The sequence below is a fragment of the Podarcis erhardii genome, assembly GCF_964252035.2.
Source record: "Podarcis erhardii genome assembly, chromosome: 9".
Lineage (NCBI taxonomy): Eukaryota > Metazoa > Chordata > Lepidosauria > Squamata > Lacertidae > Podarcis > Podarcis erhardii.
The window spans coordinates 80997394-81016452 of NC_138512.1; the positions used below are offsets into that span (position 1 = coordinate 80997394).

General features: G+C 60.7%; 2 protein-coding genes across 5 annotated transcripts; one reads left to right on the forward strand and one right to left on the reverse strand.

The window, feature by feature from the left end:
* Positions 1 to 92: 92 nt before the first annotated feature.
* On the forward strand, positions 93 to 4496 carry HTRA2 (HtrA serine peptidase 2; the record flags this gene model as incomplete). Its single annotated transcript, XM_081877550.1, has 8 exons — positions 93 to 553; positions 1038 to 1242; positions 1638 to 1832; positions 2045 to 2077; positions 2661 to 2769; positions 2971 to 3040; positions 3272 to 3367; positions 3548 to 4496. The coding sequence occupies 8 exons, from the start codon at positions 93 to 95 to the stop codon at positions 3711 to 3713; spliced, it is 1335 nt and encodes a 444-aa protein (XP_081733676.1). The 3' UTR covers positions 3714 to 4496.
* A 1280-nt stretch (positions 4497 to 5776) lies between these two features.
* Positions 5777 to 18998, reverse strand: LOXL3 (lysyl oxidase like 3). 4 transcript variants are annotated; one of them, XM_081876817.1, is made up of 16 exons: positions 18855 to 18998; positions 17620 to 17947; positions 16659 to 16822; positions 14894 to 15105; positions 13555 to 13605; positions 11493 to 11552; positions 11023 to 11242; positions 10429 to 10609; positions 9899 to 10053; positions 9411 to 9566; positions 8730 to 8889; positions 8234 to 8477; positions 7870 to 7985; positions 7483 to 7619; positions 6414 to 6525; positions 5777 to 6330 (listed from the first exon to the last, which is right to left on the reverse strand). In XM_081876817.1, exons 2-16 carry the CDS (start codon positions 17927 to 17929, stop codon positions 6257 to 6259), a joined length of 2352 nt encoding a protein of 783 aa, XP_081732943.1. In that variant the 5' UTR covers positions 17930 to 17947; positions 18855 to 18998; the 3' UTR covers positions 5777 to 6256. The 4 variants fall into 4 exon arrangements, with proteins under 4 accessions (XP_081732943.1, XP_081732940.1, XP_081732942.1 ...); XM_081876814.1 differs by lacking the exon at positions 13555 to 13605; XM_081876816.1 differs by lacking the exons at positions 13555 to 13605; positions 18855 to 18998 and adding an exon at positions 18505 to 18697.
* Between the last annotated feature and the right edge of the window lie 61 nt (positions 18999 to 19059).

Sequence of the window (19059 nt, forward strand, 5' to 3'; positions counted from 1 at the left end):
CGCGCCCGACGCCGGCGCCCCGCCCCTTCCGCCCTCTCCCCCTCCCCCGGACTACGTTTCCCGGCCTGCCCCGCGAGGCGGCCCCCAGCAGCATGGCGGCGGCGGCGGCGGCGGCGGTGTCTCGGGTGGCGCGGCGCTGGGCGGGGGCGGCGGGGGGGCTACGGAGCGGGGTCGGGGGCGCCTGGGCGGCGGCGGGGCCGGGCGGGGGCGGCGGGGGCCAGAGGCGGCGGGGGCGTCCTCCTCCTCCTCCTGCTGGCGGGCGGGGCTGGGCGGCGGGGGCGGGGGCGCTGCTGGGGGGCTGGGGGCTGCTGCGGGGCCGGGGCGAGGCGGGCGAGGGCGAGGCGGGCGAGGGCGGCGGGGCGGGGCGGGGCGGCCTCTGGCCGGGCCTCCTCCCTCGCCTGCTGGCCGCCGTGCCCTCGCCCTCGCCGCCCTCCCCGCCGCCCTCCTCGCCGCCCCCCCCGCCGGCGGGCTCCCCGCGCGCCACCTACAACTTCATCGCCGACGTGGTGGAGCGGACGGCGCCGGCGCTGGTCTACATCGAGATCCTGGGCAGGTACTGGGCGCCCGGCGGGAAAGGGGCGGCACCGGGGGGCAAGACGGGACCCCCCCCCTCCCCGAGGCAGAGGCTCCAGGCGGCTTACGGCTGCAATGTTCACCGCTCCAAGCATCGGGCGAGGAAGCAAGAGTTGAGAAGCCATGAAATGGGTAGAATTAAGATACCAGGAGGAGGAGGAGAGCAGGGAGAGCCCAACCCTAGAAACCTCCCGGCTAGCTTTTCCATCCAGAGCAGTGCATTTCCAAAAGTAGAGGGACAGCAAGCAGGCAGCCAGTCGGGCTTTTCTAGGGAAGGACTTCCAAGTGGTCTGGCGGCAGCCACCACCCAGAAGGCTCTGTCCTGCTTACGGTTTTACCATGGGGGCACCTGGCTGGCCACTGTGAGAACAGGAGGCTCCTCTAGGTGGCCCATTGGCCTGATCCTGGCTCTCCTGGTCCTGGTCCTGGTCCCCATGTCCCTCATTCCCCCCTCCCTTCCACAGGCACCCATTTTCCGGCCGAGAGGTGCCCATCTCCAACGGCTCTGGCTTCGTGGTGTCTGCGGATGGGCTGATAGTCACCAACGCCCACGTGGTGGCCAACCGGAAGCGGGTGCGGGTGCGCCTGGCCAGCGGGGAGCTCTATGACGCCGTAGTGAGGCAGGTGGACCAGGTGGCTGACATTGCCACTATCAAGATCAACGCCAAGGTGAGTGCGCCGGGGCAGCGGGTGATTTGCAGCAGTGCCCCTTGGCTCTTGAGCTGGGCGGGGAGGGGGCAGCAGTGGCATCATCCTAGACCTTGTTGGAAAGTTGAGAGGTGGGCCAGAAGCCAAGAGCAGTTCCTGGTTGGGTGGGGGCATGCAGGGCAACCAGCTTCAGGGGCCATCTAAGCTGCCCAGCACCAACTCCTCCCCCCCCCCCCAGCTGGGCTGACGCCAGTCTCCTGACGATTTCCTGACCCTCAGAAGTGGGGCCAGGCTTCTGCCCCTCACCCGTTGGGAGAGGAGTCCAGATGAGGGTGGAAGGAGAGCTCAGCAGGGGGGGGGGGCTTTCCCATGCTGTGTCCTGGTACTGACACCTGTCTCTTTCCTCCCCCCCCCAGCGCCCACTGCCCACGCTGCCCCTGGGCCGCTCTGCTGATGTGCGCCAGGGGGAGTTTGTGGTGGCCATGGGCAGCCCCTTCGCCCTGCAGAACACCATCACCTCGGGCATCGTCAGCTCTGCCCAGCGAGGGGGCCGGGAGCTGGGCTTGGCAGCTTCGGACATGGAGTACATCCAGACGGACGCAGCCATTGACGTAAGGCCCGCTGGGCATGAGAGCCGGGAGAGGGGAGCTTTTTCTTGGCCTGTCCCCTGAGTGGCGCAGATGCTGCCTGTGCTATGCACGAGGGGCCTGGGTGATTCCTGGGCCTCCTGTCCCTTGTGGCCAGGGGGTGGGGGCGCCCAGAGGGACATGGGGCAGCTCTGGGTCACTCCAAGTGACTTCCTCTTCGGTTTTCTGCTTTGCAGTTTGGAAACTCTGGGGGACCCCTCCTCAACTTGGTAAGTCCCTCGTCCTCTGCATATTTCCCGGGAGTGGGGGCTTCTGCTTGCACAGGGTGGGGGTCTTTGCCCATTGATTGGTTGGGGAACAGACCCTTCATTTCCCAGGTGCCACAGGGGGCTTGGCTCCTAAGAGCCTGCTGCTGCTGCTGGATCAGGTCGGGGGGGGGGGCGCACTTGGTCCCACATCCTGTTCTCACAGTGGCTGACCAGACGCCACCAAGGGATACCTGCAAGCAGGATCTGGGCCCGGGAGCAGCTCTGTCCTGCGGTTTCCAGCAACTGGCATTCAGAAGCGAGGCTTTCTCTGGGGGTGGGGGTGGGGGTGGCAGAGCCCGGCCATCCTGGCTAGAGCCCCCCACAGCCTCCTCCTCCACGCAGTCTCATCCTCTGAAGCTATTTAGGCTGGCGGCCACCCCTGCTTCCTGTGGGAGGGAGTTCCACAGTTTCCTTCTATCAGTCCCGAATCGCCCAGTGTTCATCTTGCTTGGATGGCTAGGAGTGTTATGAGGGTGGAGCAAAGCTTTTCCTCCCCCCCCCCCCCCGCGAAAGCCAACCTGGGGCTCCTCTCCCTGCCTCCTAGGACGGCGAGGTGATTGGGGTGAACACCATGAAGGTGACCCCTGGGATCTCCTTCGCCATCCCCTCCGACCGACTGAGAGCCTTCCTGGAGCAGGAGGAGAAGCGCAAGGGTGAGGATCTGCCCCCCTTCCATGGGTGCTGAGCATACCAGGGGGAGAGAGGTGGGGTTGGCCTCTATATCCCCACAACCCAGGGATGTTCCTCCTGGCAGCCTTGAGTCTCTCTTAGGCTGGGTGGGCTTCCAGCATGGAGGGGGCCCCCGAGTCTCCTTCCCCCTGGGGTCCATGACAGCCTCTCCTCTCCCCTCTCAGACTCCTGGTTTGGCAGCACAGACGGCAAGAGGCGCTACATTGGGGTGATGATGCTGACCTTGACGCCCAGGTAGGTGCTCAGCGCCAGATCCTTCCAGGCCCAAGGGGTGCAGGTCTCCCTACCTTGGGCCGGTTGCTCCAGAGTGGGCCCTGGTTCCCCCTAAGCTGCTGGGGCAGAGGGTCTTCTCGGCTGCCCCCAGAAAACCAGCGCCCCACTTCCTTGGGTGTCTGCATAAAGCCTTTCCTCCCCCCCCCCCAGCCTGCTGGAATCCTAACCTTGTGGCTCCCTCTCCCTCCCCAGTATCCTGTCTGAGTTGAAGATAAGGGATCCTGCCTTCCCGGATGTCTCCTACGGGGTCCTCATCCACAAGGTCATCATTGGCTCTCCGGCACATCAGTAAGTGCAACGCCCTCCTGTCCACCTGATGGGGGTTGGACTAGATGACCCCTGGGGTCCCTCCCAACCCTAGAATTCCAGGCTTTGGGTTCCCAGTTCCCCCTGGCTGGAGGGCAGAGCAAGGAGTCTCTGTCTGGCCTGTCTCTCTGCCCTCACCCCCGGGCTTTGCTCTCACCGCAGGGCGGGGCTCAAGGCGGGGGACGTGGTCATGGAGATCAACGGCCAGGCGTCCCGGCGGGCAGAGGACATCTATGAGGCGGTGCGGAGCCAGAAGACGCTCACGCTGCTGGTCCGGCGCGGCTACGAGGCGCTGCTGATGAACATTGTCCCCGAAGTGACAGAGTAGGGGCGGGTGAGGGTTGTGGCTGCTGCGTTTGGGGGTCTGGGCAGGAAGACGGACTTTGCCTTGAGCGTGGAGAGGACTGATCCTGCCCTCTGTCCCCACAGAAGGAGGGGGCCCCAGCGGGTGGCGGGTGGCAGTTCGGTGGGTCTTGCTCCTCCGTGGTTGTGGGATGTCAGCTGGCGGCTCTCCCTGACTTGACAGGAAAGGCCCTTTGGGGGGCAGCACTTTCCTTTTCCCCTTTCCCCGTTGGCTATTGACCTGTCCAGGCCCACATTTTGTGGAGGGTCATCCTCCTTTGTCGCGGTGCTGCGCAAATGGGCATCGAAGGCCAGGCCAGCAGCGGGCTGTGGTTTGCCCCTTGCCCAGCTGTTTTAAAAGGGGCCAAGAGGCCAAGCCATGGGGCAAGTGGCCATCCCTCTGGGGGAATGGGCAGCAAGGTGGTCCCTTTTGCCATCCCCCCCCCAACTCAGAATCATGGGGCACGAGCCCAGCGGGTCCCAATCCGCAGCCCCTTCTGTTCCCAACTGATGCTGCAGTGAAGCAGGAATCCTTAAGGAGGGTCTCTTGCCCCTCTGCAGTGGGTGCCATAAGGGGTGGGGGTAAATTAATGGAGGCTGGGAGGGCTGGTGGTTGCGCCATCCACAGGGTCCTTAAGGACTAGAAAGTTGCTTTTAAACCCTTCAGAGCTAGCCGCTGCTCAGCCTTACCTGACTTGCTGCAGAGCCAGACGGGGACGGGCTTTGTGCCTCGGTCTTTTCTGCTCCAATAAAGGTTTCTGCCAAGGGGCAGCAGTTTCGTCTTTATTATGGGATGCTTGAGGGAGTTTAATTTAGCAGCTCTACAGTGGCTCCTGCTGCCCCCATTTGAGGCGGGGGCTGCACAACTGCTGCCTGGGCGGCTCAAAGGACTCGCACATCTGTTGCCTCGCCCTGGAGGAACAGGGGGGGTGCTCTTCCTCCCCCCCCAAAGAACAAGGCCTGCATTGAGGGAGGGAGGGCTACTGGAGGTGGGGACAGAAGAGCCGCCCCCCTGACCAAAGAGACGTGCCACCTCAGCGCCCAGCGATGGCGACACAGATTCCTTTCTGCTCTGCCACTGTCCTTGCTCCCGAGTGGGCTGATTTCTGCCGGCGGTGGGGGTGGTTTGCCTTGGAAGTGGTCTTGCTAAGCCCCAGGAATTTTGGGGGGTGGAGTGGGGGGCTGTTTGTTTTTGAGGGGCTCGGCTGCGTCTCACTGGGAGGGGTGGCGAGTCCCTCTGTGCCCAGACAGGCCTCTCTTTCACCTCCAGCCGTGGAATTTGTTTCTCTGCAGCCCAGCCAGGAAGGAAAACAGGACACGGAAGGTAAGGGGGGGCGAGGGGGGTTCTTGCAGGAGAATTCGGCCAGGCCGGCCGACTGACCACAGGACTCCATTAGGACATTTCTCGCATAACTCTGAAGTGGCCAAGGGGAGGGGGGTCCCGTGGGTTGGGGGGGGGTGTCCTAAATGCCCCTTTTTCTTCTTGGCTGTCTCCATCTGAGACGCCCCACCCAGATTAATAGGGGAAATAGAGCAGAGAGAAAAGTTTTTCTCCTACTCTCTCAAAACTAGAAATTGTGGACATCCAAGAAGCTGGATGTTGGAAGGTTCAGGACAGATAAAAGGACATCACACGGTGGAATCTGTGGAACTCCCTCCCACAGGAGGCAGGGATGGCCACCAGCTGGAATGGCTTTAAAGAAAGTGACAGATTCATGGAGGAGATTATTATTGATGGCCCTCCTTTGCCGTGATGACGAGTCGGCGTCCCATTGGGGCATCCAATTGGCCGCTGTGAGAACAGGATGGCGGGCCACTGGCCAGATTCTGCAGGTTCTTGTGATCTCGCGTAATCCTGGCACTTTGGGGGCTACAGGACCCATCCCTCCACCACGCTGAGGGGCTGCCAGACCTGGCCCCCTCCCAGGTGCAGCTGGCTCTGGCCAGGCGATGCAAAGGCCTTTGGGGGGCATGCGGGGGGGGGGGGTTAGAGCTTTTCCTGTCTCAGAGCTGAGCTGCTGCTTCCTCACACATCAGCTGGGAGGCAAGTTGGACAAAAGACATGAACTTTATATAGGAAACAAGAACTGGCCTCAGAGCCTGCAGCACCAGAAAGGGGGGGGGGTCTGTGCAGGGGGGCAGAATGAGCAGCTCCTGAGCAGGCAGGCAGGAGTGGTGTAGACAGCCTTCCTCCTGACCCCACCCCCCCTGCAATTTCTCCATCATGTCAGATGCTCCCATTTGTGGGGAAGAAAACAAATAGCTTTGAGGTGGGGGTTTTGGGGGAAGGGGGATTTGGCCCTGCAGTTCAGTCCCAGCTCCCCTATGGAGGGGGGGGAGCAGGGGGTCAGCAGCCTGCTTTTCTTCTGCCCATTGCCAACTGGCTTCTTTGCACCGTCCAGGGCTGTACTGCGCCACACCAGGTAAGCCGCTGTCTGTCTGTCTGCCTGTCTGTCTGTCTGTCATGGGCTTTCAGGGTTCAGCTCCCCTTCTGTGGGGCAGGCCAGCCGGTGGCGCTTGTGGTCTGGCCTATAAAATCTGGTTATTGAGCTGTCCTGGGTACTGTTCAAAGCGCCTGTTTGCCTCCTCACTGAGAGCATCACCTGCAGCAGAAGGACCAGAGGAGGGCATGAGGAAGAGGAGGGGACCCCCAGCAAGCTCCCCCCCCAAACCCCTCGGAAAGTACCTATATGACAGCTGTGCACCCAGATGCGATGGCCGTCATACTTGCAGTTGCACTTCATGGCGTTGTTGGTGAAGTCGCTCTCTGCCACTTCATACCGGGGGTTAATCACCACCTGGAGGGAGGGAGGGAGGGAGGGAGACTGAAGGGAGCCCTGCGCCCCACGGGTTGCTGGGAAGAACTGGCACCCATCCTGGGGGGCGGGAAGCACTCTTACAGCTGGGCGTCAAAGCCCTGAGGAAGGGCTGGAGGAGGGGGAGCAAGGTGGAAGCTCCACAGGTGCGGCACCCCCTGGCATGCCTGTTCCACTGATTTCAACAGGGCCTGATTTGGTGCCCGGCCTTTTGCTCACTGCCAGGTCAGTGTCTATAGAGTTGCAGCCACAGGGCTGGATCAGGCCCTCTTTACAACAAATTAGGCAGAGGGGGGTAGAGAGAGGGAACGGCTTGCTGCCTCTCATAAGACCAGGCTTGGCAGGGACTCCCTTACTAGAAATGGAGAGTTGGAAGGGCCCTGTGTGTGTCTCCTCTGGGAGGGAATTCTGTGACACAATCCCTTGCCCTCCCTGTCCGCCATCCTCTCAAGCAGTCATGTACACCCTGTTCTGAGACTACCAACCTTAAAAGTGTCATTATGCTTCTACTTTCCTGTATTTGCTGCCTGCATTGAAATGTAAGTAAACAATTTTTGTTTGTTTGTCTTACTAAAACATGTGGTACCTTTACTCCAGCAGGTAAAGAGAGGAAGGTCAGTAAACCGCAAATAAAGGAATAAAAAGCTACAACTGCCTCATTCCTAAAATTCAGTGAGCTGCAAAATGACTTAAGTGTGTTTACTTTGCTAAAAAGGCTTCACAGCCCACTTAGCTTTTCCATTTCTCCCACACATGGGATAGGTGGTCTAAATTTTAATCTACAGATTTAATCCTCAATTCATCTCCTACCGAAGGGACTCCCAGGGTCATATAGTCCAGCCCCTGCAATGCAGGAACCACAACTAGAGCATCCCTGACAGTTGCCATTCAGACAACCTGCAGAGTTTGCTACCCCTCCCCTCCCTCTTCCGGTCTCACCTGCAGGATGTAGTTGCCAGCCTTGACGTCGGTGATGTCTATCCACTGGCAGTCAATGTCGTGGCGATAGAGGTCCCAGCAGCCCACCGTGATGCCCTGCTCCCCAAAGTTGGCACATTCATAGCGCTTGCTCACATCTGTCCAAAGAAGGGGAGGGGGTCAGGTCCTGCCAGGGGGCAGCAAACGCCTCCCTGAACCCCTGGGGGGCTCCCACTGTCAGTCAGTGTAGGCAAACCTGAGCTCATTGGACTCTCTTAGATCCCATGCCTATCTGGGCTTCTGAGCCTCAGAGCAAAGGCAGCCGCTGCCCCCTGCACCCCCCACAGAGGCTCCTCATGCTCTTCTGCCCCCCCCCCCAGCCACAGGCACCCTGGCAGCTTCACCCACCCTCGTGGCATTCAGTGTCCTCCAGGCAGAAGCTGGCCTTGTGTCCCTCTGCGACTTTGGTGCCATTGGAAGTCAGGAGGTCATAGTGGGTGAAGACGTCCATGCTGTGGTAGTGCCTGGGGCGAGACATGGCAGTGTTGTGTAGTGGTTAGAGCATCGGACAAGGCGAGACCAGGGTCCATGAAGCTCCCTGAGCAACTAGCCTACCTTGCAGGGTGTTGGGGGTATTTAAATGAAGAGGGCAGGGAGAGAACCATGGCTGTGCCACCTTTAGTTCCTATAAACGCCACAGAATAAAAAGAGCGAGAGACCCAGCCCTGAGCCCAGAGGAGAGCGAGGGAGCGAGCGAGAGAAAGGTACTGACCCGTGACATTCGTGCCAGACCCAGGAGTGGCGCCCTGCCTTGGGGCGAAAGTCGGCCCGGCCGTTGTTGTGGATCTGCGAGGAGAAGCGCAGGAGGCGGCGGTGGCCGTAGGGCCAGTTGGCATTGCGGGCGCTGCTGGACAGGCAGTTCTCCTCCGCAGCGCAGTAGAGCATGTGCAGAGGGCGGTCCTCAATGTACGCCGTCTCTTGTACCAGGGGGGCATGCAGCAGCAAGTCCGAGGCAGCTGTGAAGGGAGAAGGGGCCCAGCAGCTGTGGGGCTAGCTCAAGGCATAGGGCCAGCTGAAGAGGCAGTCTCTGCCTCTCAGTGACCCCACACCCAGGGCTTTAGAGCCGGCCCCCAGTGAAGGTGGGAGGGGGTGTCTCTCAAAGGAGCCCCTTCCCCCCTGACCCCCAACGGGCTTCCAGGTGGGCTTGCTCCCAGGAGCAGCCCCAGGGGTCTCTTTCTGCCCCCCCAGCAGCCCCTCCCCTGCCTCACTTTCTGAGCAGATGACTCCAGCGGCGAATCGGGTGCCCGTCTTGGGGCAGTTGAGGGTGCTGTGGTGCTGGCAGTGGCTCAGCGCCATCTCGTGCCCCCCACACTTCACTCCGCTCAGCACCATCTCCGTCACGTTGCTGGCATCCCAGTACCACGTTTCCTGGGGACAGAGCACAAGAGGCAGGGCAGTGGGGCACCTTCGCCCCTCTCTGTGGCCAGCACAAGCAGAGGCGCCAAACAGAAGGGTCTCAGAAGGGCCCTCCAAGGGCCATCTAGTCCAGCCCCCTGAAATGCAGGAATCGCAACTAAAGTCTCTGGGACAGAGGGCCATCCAGCCTCTACCTCAAACCTCCTGAGGGAGTCTGTTGTGCTGGTTCCCCAAATCCTGTTCTTGCAATGTCCAACCAGAGGCCAGAGCACCAGATCCAATGGACTCTCCTGCCTTGTTGGAGCAGAGCAGGTGGCCCCCTGCCAGGGCTGCTTCAGCTGCCATACCTGTATTGCAGGGGGTCAGACTAGATGGCCTCTGGCGTCATTCCCAAGTCCACAGTTCTCTTGGCTAGTAGCCCCCACACCCCTCTTCTTCTCCGCTGGGCCTCTTCTCCTTCACCCAGCTGCCCTCCCAGGAAACCCCTCCCCCCGACTGCCTCCTTCCCAGCCCCATGGCTGCCCCACACCTACTGTCACGGCATGCATGGCGTAGCCCAGGCCGAGTTGGCGACAGGCCACCATGGCCTCGGTGGTGCTCCAGCCTGTGCTGCAGACGGTGCCCCAGCGGCCGGCATGCTTCACCTCCACGCGCCCCTCAAACGCAGTTCGCCCCCCGGCGATGCGGATCTGTGGGGAAGCCCAGCAATGAGCTGGTGGCTGCCCCTTCCCACCAGCCAAGGCCAGGAGGGCAGGCAGGCAGTGGCCGAGTGGGGGGCACGTCACCGTGGCCTCAAGGGTTCCCCAGCCCTGGCCAGAAACCAAGCCTCCCCCCCCCACAGGTGCACTGGGGGTTGGCAGCCCCAATCTGCGTGGGGGGGGGGAGTTGTGGGCTGGGCAAGGCCTGCAGGCAGCCTAGGGAAGTTCCCAGTCCATTGGGAGGAAGAGCTGCTGCTGCTGCTGCCACTTGGGGGTGGAGAGAGGACAAGGCCCCTCTTCCCTGGGGGGGGGGCAGTGCTGACCGTGGTTTCGTGGCCCATGTAGGGGACGTTGCAGCGGACGGCCGCGTCTTCGGTGTGCTTGCAGTCCTCCTGCGTGATGTTCTTGTGGGGGCAGCTCCAGAGGGACTTCTCGGTGCCCAGGCAGCGCACCTCATTCAGGTGGATCTGGCCCATTCCTGTGGCAGAAGAGGAAACGCTGGGCCTCTGGGAATGGCCAGCTGAGAGCCCCTTTTGGGGGCAGTCTATGGGGAAGGTGGTGGTGGGGAGTCAGAGACGACCTGTGCCCCCTTTCTTCATCCCAAGCCACCACCCACATTTCATTTGCCAGGCTAGTATTTTCTGTAGAGGTATACTTGTTTCCAAAGTGAGCACATATCTGCCTGGTGGGGGGGGGTGCATGTAGAGTTGGGGACCCCCCCCCCCCATGAACATGGTGTGCCAGGCCTTTCTGGCACTTGTGGCAGTCCAGACGGCTGTGGGGGGTGCAGGGACTGTTGGACTGGGGGGCACCCCGAAGGAGCAGCCCAGGCCACGTCCCCCCAGCGGCTCACCTTGGCCCATGCGTGCCCCCGTCAGAGCCTCCTTGGCGCTCCCAAAGCCCAGCTCCCGGCACACGACGCTGGCGGACGCCAGGCTCCACCGGTCGTCGCAGACGGTGCCCCACTCGCCGTTCTTCAGCACCTCGACCCGCCCCTCGCCGGGCTTGGCCCCTCCCTTCAGCCGTACGCGCTGCTGTGGGGAGCAAAGGGCAGTTGAGACGCCCAGGAGGTGGGGCCCTGAGGCTGCCCCACTCCATAGTCCTCAGAGGAAGTGCAGCGCCGTGGTTTGAGAGCTGGGACCTGGGAGAGACTCCAGCACCCTGGAACTCAGGGGCCGATCTTTGAGCAGCTGCCATCTCTCAGCCTGACCTGCCTTCCAGGGTTGTTGCAGGACAAAATGGGAAGAGGGTGCCAACTTGCACTCCATTTGGAGGAAAGGAGGGATGTTTAGGTCATAATAAAGAGCTGCTGTGTCCTGCATTCCAGGGGGTTGGACTAGATGACCCTTAGGGGTCCCTTCCAACTCCACAATTCTAGGATCCTGTGAAAGAGCAGGCAGGCTGGGCAAGCTCTGCTCTGTCCTCTGCTCCCTCCTTCCTCGCTCACCTGCCCCATCTGTTGCCGCTGCCTCTTCTTCTTCTGCGCGTTCCCAGTGGCAAAGAGCGGCCCAGGGACGCAGCTGACCACGGCCGGCATCCCCGCCCTGCAGACGCCCGTGGCGTTGCCCTTGTAGAACTCGAAGGAGCAGAGGGAGAGGTGCACCTCCGTCCCCAGGCAGGCCACCGAGTGCAGGCGGTAGTTGAGCGGCTGCCGCTCCAGGGAGAGCCTGCAGGGAAGAGGAGGGGGGTCAGAGGGCAGGGCTGGCAGGAGCACACAGGTGGGGCACCTGTGGGGCAGGCGTGCATCGTAGCACCTGGCCCCCTTCCGCTGTCCCCTGCGCTCCCATACCAAGCAGGGCCCTCGGCTCCTCTGGACCTGGAATGACGGCTGCAGAAGAGCCTCTGGCTCCCTCCGAGGGCAGCAGCTGGGTGCCAGTCCTGCCCTCAGACTCCCAGGGACTCTCAAGGCCCCATTACCTCTTGGTGCCCCTAAAGTCCTCCCTGCGTCTATGTTTGGGGCGAGACCTGGAGACCGGCCTGGAAGACAGACAGACAAGGTGAGTGACGGAGCCCACCATGCACCCCTCCCCCCCCCCCCGGGGCCGGATCCTTGCAAACTCTCTGCTCATTTGCACTGCTCCGGGATGGATCAGGCCACACAGGCCAGCACAGGCTTGTCAGAAGCAAACCTGGCATCCATTTCCCCACGACTCATGCCAGCAGCCCCAGCCCCAGAGAAGCCATGCAGCCCCACACCGGCAGTCATGCATTGCAGGGGGAGGTCTCTTCTAGCTCTGTAGTTCTATGGCTCAGTGTGTCATTTCTGCCTTGGGACACTGAAGAACAGGAGAATGCCCCCCTCCCGCCCTCGCTGGGCATTCAAAGCCTCCCTCTAGCCCACCCTACTGTGCCCCACAGCACCATGCAAAATGCTGTGAGAAACCTCAAAGCTGATCGCAGTCCCCATTTTGTCCCCAGCAGCTGGCACATGTAGGATGGTAGGCTGCTTCTGTAAAAGGAGGCTCCATTCAGCCAGGAGGGATCCTAGCTCAGCAGCAGAGGACATGGTGCTTTGAATGCAGAAGAGCCCAGGATACCCCCCCCCCCCAAATCTCTCTCTCACACACGCAAAAGGCTGGGGAAGATCTTTTTTCCACCTGGTGGGACCTTTGGAGAGTCATAACAGAGAGCTCAGGGTAGGAAGGGCCAGGGAATGAGGCAGGGCAAACCCACTTCCTCTGGCCTTCAGGAATTTGTCTAATTCCCTTCTAAAGTGGCCCCCATCTGACTTGTGGCAGCAGATTCCGTGTTCTGCAATGAAGAGCTGCCTTTTTGCCCACTGGAACTCTCCCAACATTGGATCACTTCCTGAGTCCTGGAATTATGAAAGAGGAGCCCCCCCCCCAAAAAAAAGAAGCACTTTCTGTGTGATTTTATAAATCTTCCTCCTATACCTCCTTTTGCCCTCAGGCTGAGCTGAAGAGCCTCCCAGAATTTGCCCTTTTAGGGAAGACTCAGAGAGGAAACTGATGATGCCACACAGTGGACCCGGGTTACACGGTGCCTGTGTTGCGGTGGGACCTGGGTGCTCAGCTCCCTCCCAGCCCCCCCCCATGCAGCCCACCTTTGCTTGCCTGCCTGCAAAGACGCCTCTTTCTTCCCAGCTGAAGGCACACAGAGGTGCCCTCAGCCCAGCAGTGAGTCACCGCTCAGACATCCCTGGACCAGACAGAGCACACACTGCCGCCTTTGTCCAAAGTCCTCTGTGGCCAGATGCCCATTCACATGGCTCAGGTGCTGCCCCACTTTCCTTCTCCCCCCGCCCTGCCCGCTCCTTTCCTCGGAAACATTCCGCCGTCTTCCCGTGCCATTGACACACCAGCTCCCCAGGCCAAGTCAGGGTGATGAAGACGGGCAAGCATCCATCGCAAGGCCAGGGGTTCTCTCCTGTCTGTCTGTCTGTCTGTCTGTCTGTCTGTCTGTCTGTCTGTCGAATGACCCTCAGGTCCCTTCCAACTCTATAATGCTATAATTCCAACTCTGCATAGCGGCAGCAGGGGGGGGGGCTCCAAAGGGTCCTATCAAGACAAATGCTGGCCCCCCAACTCTCCATGTTCCTCAGTGCCAGCCCCCGTCCGCATAGCAGAAATGGCTCATCTCCAGGGCAGCCTAAGGCCATGAGACACTCATGCCCCTGGCAAGACAAGAAATGTCACCCATACCTGGGACACACCCTAGAGAGAGGTGCTGCCCCACTGAGAGGCAGAGGACACAGAAAGCAGAGAGCTCAGCCCTCCAGCAGCGCCTCTGAGTCACCGGTGAACCTCCTGCCCTCAAACCCGTGGGGGAAGCATTGCAGAAAGGGGCGCTCGGTTTGGGGAGGAGGTTCACCACCTCCCCTTCTGGATCCACAGCCAGTGAATCCGGACTGAGCAGGACAGCATGGCCCCCTGTCAGGTGGGGGGTAGGGCAGGACTCAGGGGCGGGGGGGCCAGGGTCCGCCTGCTGCACGGAAGCAGGGGCCTCCTGGCTCCGTTACCTCTTCCGGGGGCCTGGCTTCCTCCGGCCCTTGGCAGCTCGCTTGGCCCGCCTGCGGGAGGAAAGTCAACAGCGCCTCTTCAGGAAGACAGGCGAGGGGCCAGGCAGGGGGAGGTGGGGGAGCCCCGAGGGCAACATCTGGCCAAGTTGGTCCCCAATCCTCCCGTTCTCTAGCTGCAAGAGCTGGAGGTGCTTCTGCTGAGCAGCTTCCCACTTCCTACCTCCCACTCAGACACCGTCCCCAAATCTAACTGTCTGAATTCAAAGCAGCTTAGCTGGCAAGACAGGAAGGTCCAAGGCAAGACAGCAACCTCCTCCAAAGACCTTGGCTCCTTGCAAGGCAAGATAGACATTGCTAGACGGGCGCTGTAGGATAGCTCAGCTCCAGGGTGGTGGTGTCATTTACAGCAGTCCAAACCGATAAATTTTGATGCCCAGAACTGGACATGGGACTCCAGCTGGAGGCTGACCAAGACAGACTAGAGCAGGACACTAGACTTCCCTTGATCCGGACACTAGACTTCTGTTGATGCAGCCTAGGATTGCATCAGTTTTTTTTTGCTGCTGCATCACACTGTGGACTCATGTCAAGCTTGTGATCCTAGAAGACCCCAAGATCCTTTTCACATGACCTGATGTTAAGTCAGGTGTCCCCCACTCTATATACAAAGCTGGTTATCCTTGCCTAAGTGTAGAAACTGAAATTTGTCCCTATTAAAATCCATTTTGCCAGTTTTAACCCAGTTTCCCAATCTGTTAAAGGTCATCTTGAATCCAGATTCTGACTTCTGTGGCATTTGTGACACCTCCCAGTTTGGCGTAATCCTTGACAGGAATTTGCACTCAGGTGGGCAGAGCCTTAAAGGGGTCTTGACACATGGCGATGATGATGACGACCGTATCCAAGACTTAAGTGCAGAGGATGGGGAAGAGCCCAAAGGTCCTCTCCTGATTTCCCAACAGATGACCGCAGTGCCTGGAGACAGACAGTGAGGTCATGCTTCTATAGCAGTGACCAGAGGAGGAATGACCACTGGTAGGAGCGCAGAGAGAAGAAATGCCATGGTGCAACTGACCACCTTTCTCTGCCCCAGCTGCAACAAAACATGTCTCTCCCCTATCAGTCTCTCCAGTCACAGCTGGAACTCTTCAACAGCCTGGCTTCACCCCCAAAGACACCCTCCTCCATTGTCTCCAGAGACAGACAATGTTAACCAGCAATTTCCCAGCATGTGATCAGTCCATTCCCCCTCCCCCATGGAGGTCAGTGGCAAGACTGTCCTCCAAGGGTCTGAATGGGGGGGGGATCTCGGTTCTCCCCCCTCCACGCAGTCACTCACTTGTAGAAATTGCGGTTGACCTTCTTCTCAGCAGGGAAGCCCAGCATCCCACAGATGACGCGGCTGTTGCGGCTGCTCCAGTTCTCATCGCAGATCTGTGCCCAGCTGCCCCGGTGGCGGACTTCCACAATGCCCTCCACCACGGGCAGGGGCCGCTTGGCGTGGGAGACCACGGGGCGCAGGCGCAGCTCCTCCACCTGGTTCTGCTCTGTCTGGAGGGAGGGAGGGAGGGAGGGTCAGCCCCAGGCAGAGACCTCTGCCCCAACTGCATGGCCTGGCAGGGGATTGGGTTCCACCCCGAGAAAGGAGGCTTGAGTTGTGATTCCCACATTGCTGGGGGTTGGGAGAGGGTTGCAAGGAGGAGGAGTTGGAGGCTGGAAGGTGGGACCTGTCTGGTGGGAGCCTGTTGGGAAAACAACTTTTAACACACACCCCCCAAACAGACACAGAAAACCAGCAGGGTCTCAAAAGTGGGGGGGGGAGGAGGAGGAGGAAGAGGGCAGAGACTCTTTTGCTGAGAGGAAGGAGGCGGCTGGGGTGGAACCTCCTGCTGTTGAGAAAAAAAACCCTGGACCCAAAAATGCAGCCACAGGGATGTGTGGGGCCTGCTTTATAGAAAGCAGCATGGCTTTGCTGTGGCCAAGTGAGGCCAGGCGGCCCTCACTTTCCCCTCGAGTGACGAGTCACAGAACGGAATGCTGTGGGTGTAAAACGCCTCTGGCCTCCTGCCCAGCTGGTGCCCCAGTTCCAGGGGTGACGTCACTCCCGCCAGCTGGAGACGGGAGGCCGTCAGGGCGGTGTGAGGAGGAAGCCCTGAGCAGAGGAAGGAAGAGCCAAGGGGGTCTGTGTGGGGTGAGGGGTCTACTGTAGCTTCCCAGGAGGACTTCCTGACTGGGGCCTGGCCAGCTGGGAAATGCTTGCAGGGAAGCCCAAAACTGGGGCTGGGGAAGAGTTCACCCGCCTCAAATTTCTCCAGAATATAATATGGCCAAACTGGCAATGGAAAAATGGAAGGAATGGGCCCCAAACCAGCCCTGCCCAACTCCCAGGGACACCTCAGGCCAGGCTCCCTCTTGCCCCCCACTCCTTCCCCGCTTCCGCAGTGACCCCCTTACACCCCCAGGGCTAGATCCCAGACTGCGCTAACAGTGACGTTAAAGCCCCACATAGGAATGCGCCTGGAAAAGTCTGTGTGCTGGAGCCATGAGACATTTTTCCTGGAAAATCACCCTCCAACTGAACATTTGCTCTCCCTTCGTGGAGGAAACATGTCCCAGCCAGCTGGCCACAGGCAGCTGCAAGAGGAACATCTGGCCAGAGCTGCCTTGCTCTCGCTTGCTGTTTCCTACTCTTTTTCGCCTGCCATAGATGCATAAACACCCACACCTGGGCAGCCCATGAAACTGAGGTTGGAAGATTCAGGGTAGCTGAATCCTTCCTCAAGAGGGACTGAGCCCCAAGCAACAGGCCCAGACAGGAAGGCAGGGCTGGCCCAGCTGGGGGCCCTTCTTCCTTCCTTCCACCCCCCCCCCTGCCCCGCCTGGGCCTCCTCCAGTCTCTTTCAGGGAACATGCTGTGCTCTTCCAAGCCTTCCCCTTCTGACTAATGCAGCCTTGTTGGGACCCACATGCTTAGGGAGCAGTTCTCTGCAGCAGGAACGGGGGTCCCCCTAGCTCCCACTGCCTCTGCTCCCACAGGCACAGCAGCCCTGCCAGCCTCCCCCCCCCCGCCCCTGCCCCCAAGCAAACGTCCCACCCCCACCCACCTCAATCACATTGGAGTCCACAAAGCCAGGGATGCGCTCGTCTTTGCAGATGACACCGGCGTCTTCCTCGTGGGAGCAGTCGCTGTTGCCCCAGCCCCTCGACCGGCAGTCCGTGATGCTCTTCTCACTGCCCCCACAGTTCACATTGTCCAGCCAGATGCGCCCTGCAAAGCCATAGCCAGGAGGAGTCAGGTGGGTGATGGAGAGGGAGAAAGAGAAAGAAAGAAAGAAAGAAAGAAAGAAAGAAAGAAAGAAAGAAAGAAAGAAAGAAAGAAAGGAAGGAAAAGGAGAGAGCACTCAGCCTGACCTGAGAGCATCTCTAGCCAGAGACTTTTCCTTAGTCAATCTTGGATGCCTGCTCCTTAGGACTGGCTGTGCTTACCCAGCAAAGAGGAGAAATGCTCTCTGCATATGCTTAAATGCACAATCTTTTAGTATTCCTTCACTGGTTCTGCAAGATTGTGGCCTAGAAAGCTGTGGAAAGCGAGGAGCCAGTGTGGTTTTGTGGTTAGAGTGTCAAACCAGGAGAGACCAGGGTTCAAGTTTCCATTTGCCCATAAAGCTCACTGGGTGACCATGGGCCAGTCCGTGCCTTTCAGCCTTACCCACCTCACAGGGTTGTTGTGCAGATTAAATGAGGAGTGGGAGAAGCACGTGGTCCACTGTGAGCTCCTTATTTAAGTGCAATAAACAATTACATAATATTATGTATTTAAACAATCTGTGGCCTTTTAAACTGCATGGTGTGTTTGTTACTATGTTATGTATTTTGTGATTTTTATATTGTGAAGCACCCTGGGATCTTCTAGAAATTTAATAAATTAAAATGTGCAGCCTGGATCAGATCAAGGCTGCAGCTTATGAGTGTCTCCTCTTCTCAAGAATGAAACAGTGCAGGGGCTGCCCCCGCCCCCCGCCCTGCCCCATCCTATCGCCCCTCGCCCCGGCCCTCGATGCTCACCGATGCCTTTGCCATACTTGGCGCTGTGAGTCCAGCCTGTGGCGGCCACAAAGCCCAAGTGGCGGCAGAGAACGTGGGCGTTGGCCAGAGTGAAGTCGTCATCGCAAATGGTGCCCCACTCCTGGCCGTAGAAGACCTCAATGCGGCCCTCGTTGTGCTTGCGGGGGTAGCCAGCCAGCCGGAACTGCAGCTTGGGGCCAGCTGGGGTGCTCTGCGCTGTGGGTGCCGCTGGGGTGCTCTGCTGGGCGGCGCCCACCCCCAGCCAGACACCACACAGCAGCCCAAGCACCTCCCACAGGGCAAGACCCATCGTCCTGGCTGCCTGGACCTGGAGGAAAGAGAGGGAGCTTGAGGGGGGGAGACCCCCAGGCAGGCAGTCGCGGCCCTGCAAGTTCAGCCTCGCGGTCGTCCTGCCCCAGCGAGGCCATTCCTTCACCCGGGAGCACAGAGCAAATCCCCGCGGCCATCCTGCGCCCTTGCCCAGGACCAGCGGCCCAGGACCCCGCTTCTCCTGCTGAACTGGCGCGGATGCTGCTCCCAAGGGGTCGGAACAAGTCCCCCCCGCCGCATAAGAAGCCTCTCGGCCGCAGGAGCCCCTTCCGCTGGCCAGGTGGGCGCCACTTGGGGATCGAGTCACCCTGCGGAACTGTCGAGGGGCTTTTAACTTTCGCAAAAAAGGGGATTGCCGCTGGGCAACCTGAGACGCGCGGAGGGCCCGGAGAAGGAAGGCGGAGGCGGCTTTGGCCCCTCCTGGGCCGGGCAGAGAGCCCTTCGGGCGGAGGAGGCAGCCGGCGGCCGCATTTGCCGAGCCGGGACTTTTACAAGGAGAAAGTGGTTGCGAGCCGGGAGAGCGAGATGGAGCCTCCACGGGCAGAGGCCGTCTACCTTCTCCCGTCGGGGCCTTCCGAGAGGAACCGCGGCCGCCCGCCCCCGCGAGGAGTCCTGGCATCCAGTGGCCGGACGGGGACGCGTCTGGAGGCCCCTTCCTCCCCTGTCCCGCCTCCCAGCTGCCCCGGGATGCCGCGGGGTCCCACGCAGCCGCCGACCCCGGAGCTCCCCCGTCCTCCCGGAGCTGGGCAGGCCTCTGCCACGGGCGCCTGCTTCGGAGACGGCGTCGCGTCTTCAAAGTTCCCCCTCCCGCTCGCCCAACTCCATCTCTTCCCGAAGGAGCGGGCGCCTCCGGTGCGCTCCCCGCAAGAGCCGTCCTCGTCGCCCCGCCCGGGGTCCCCGCTGACCTCGGCTGAGCTGCGCCGCCTCCACTGCGTCCCCGCCGCCGCCGCCGCCTCCGAGCCGCGCTGCCCCGCTGTTCAAGGCCAGGCGACTAACGGGCCGCCCCCGGCCGGCCTCTCCTTCACCCCGCCCCCGGCCGGCCTGCTCGCGCTTGGCTGGGGCCGGCGGGGCGGGCGCAGGCAGCAGCCCCCGGGCAGCGGGAGAGGCGCA

Bases quoted from the DNA above. Each gene is read 5' to 3' on its own strand.
- LOXL3 (XM_081876817.1), bottom strand. From the start codon at position 17,929: ATGGGTCTTGCCCTGTGGGAGGTGCTTGGGCTGCTGTGTGGTGTCTGG. The intron at 15,106-16,658 runs GTGGGTGGGGGT...CCCTCCCTCCAG, and splicing joins TGGACTCCAATGTGATTGAG to ACAGAGCAGAACCAGGTGGA. The intron at 10,610-11,022 runs GTGAGCGAGGAA...TGCTCCCCACAG, and splicing joins AGCGGCAACAGATGGGGCAG to CAGCGCGTACGGCTGAAGGG.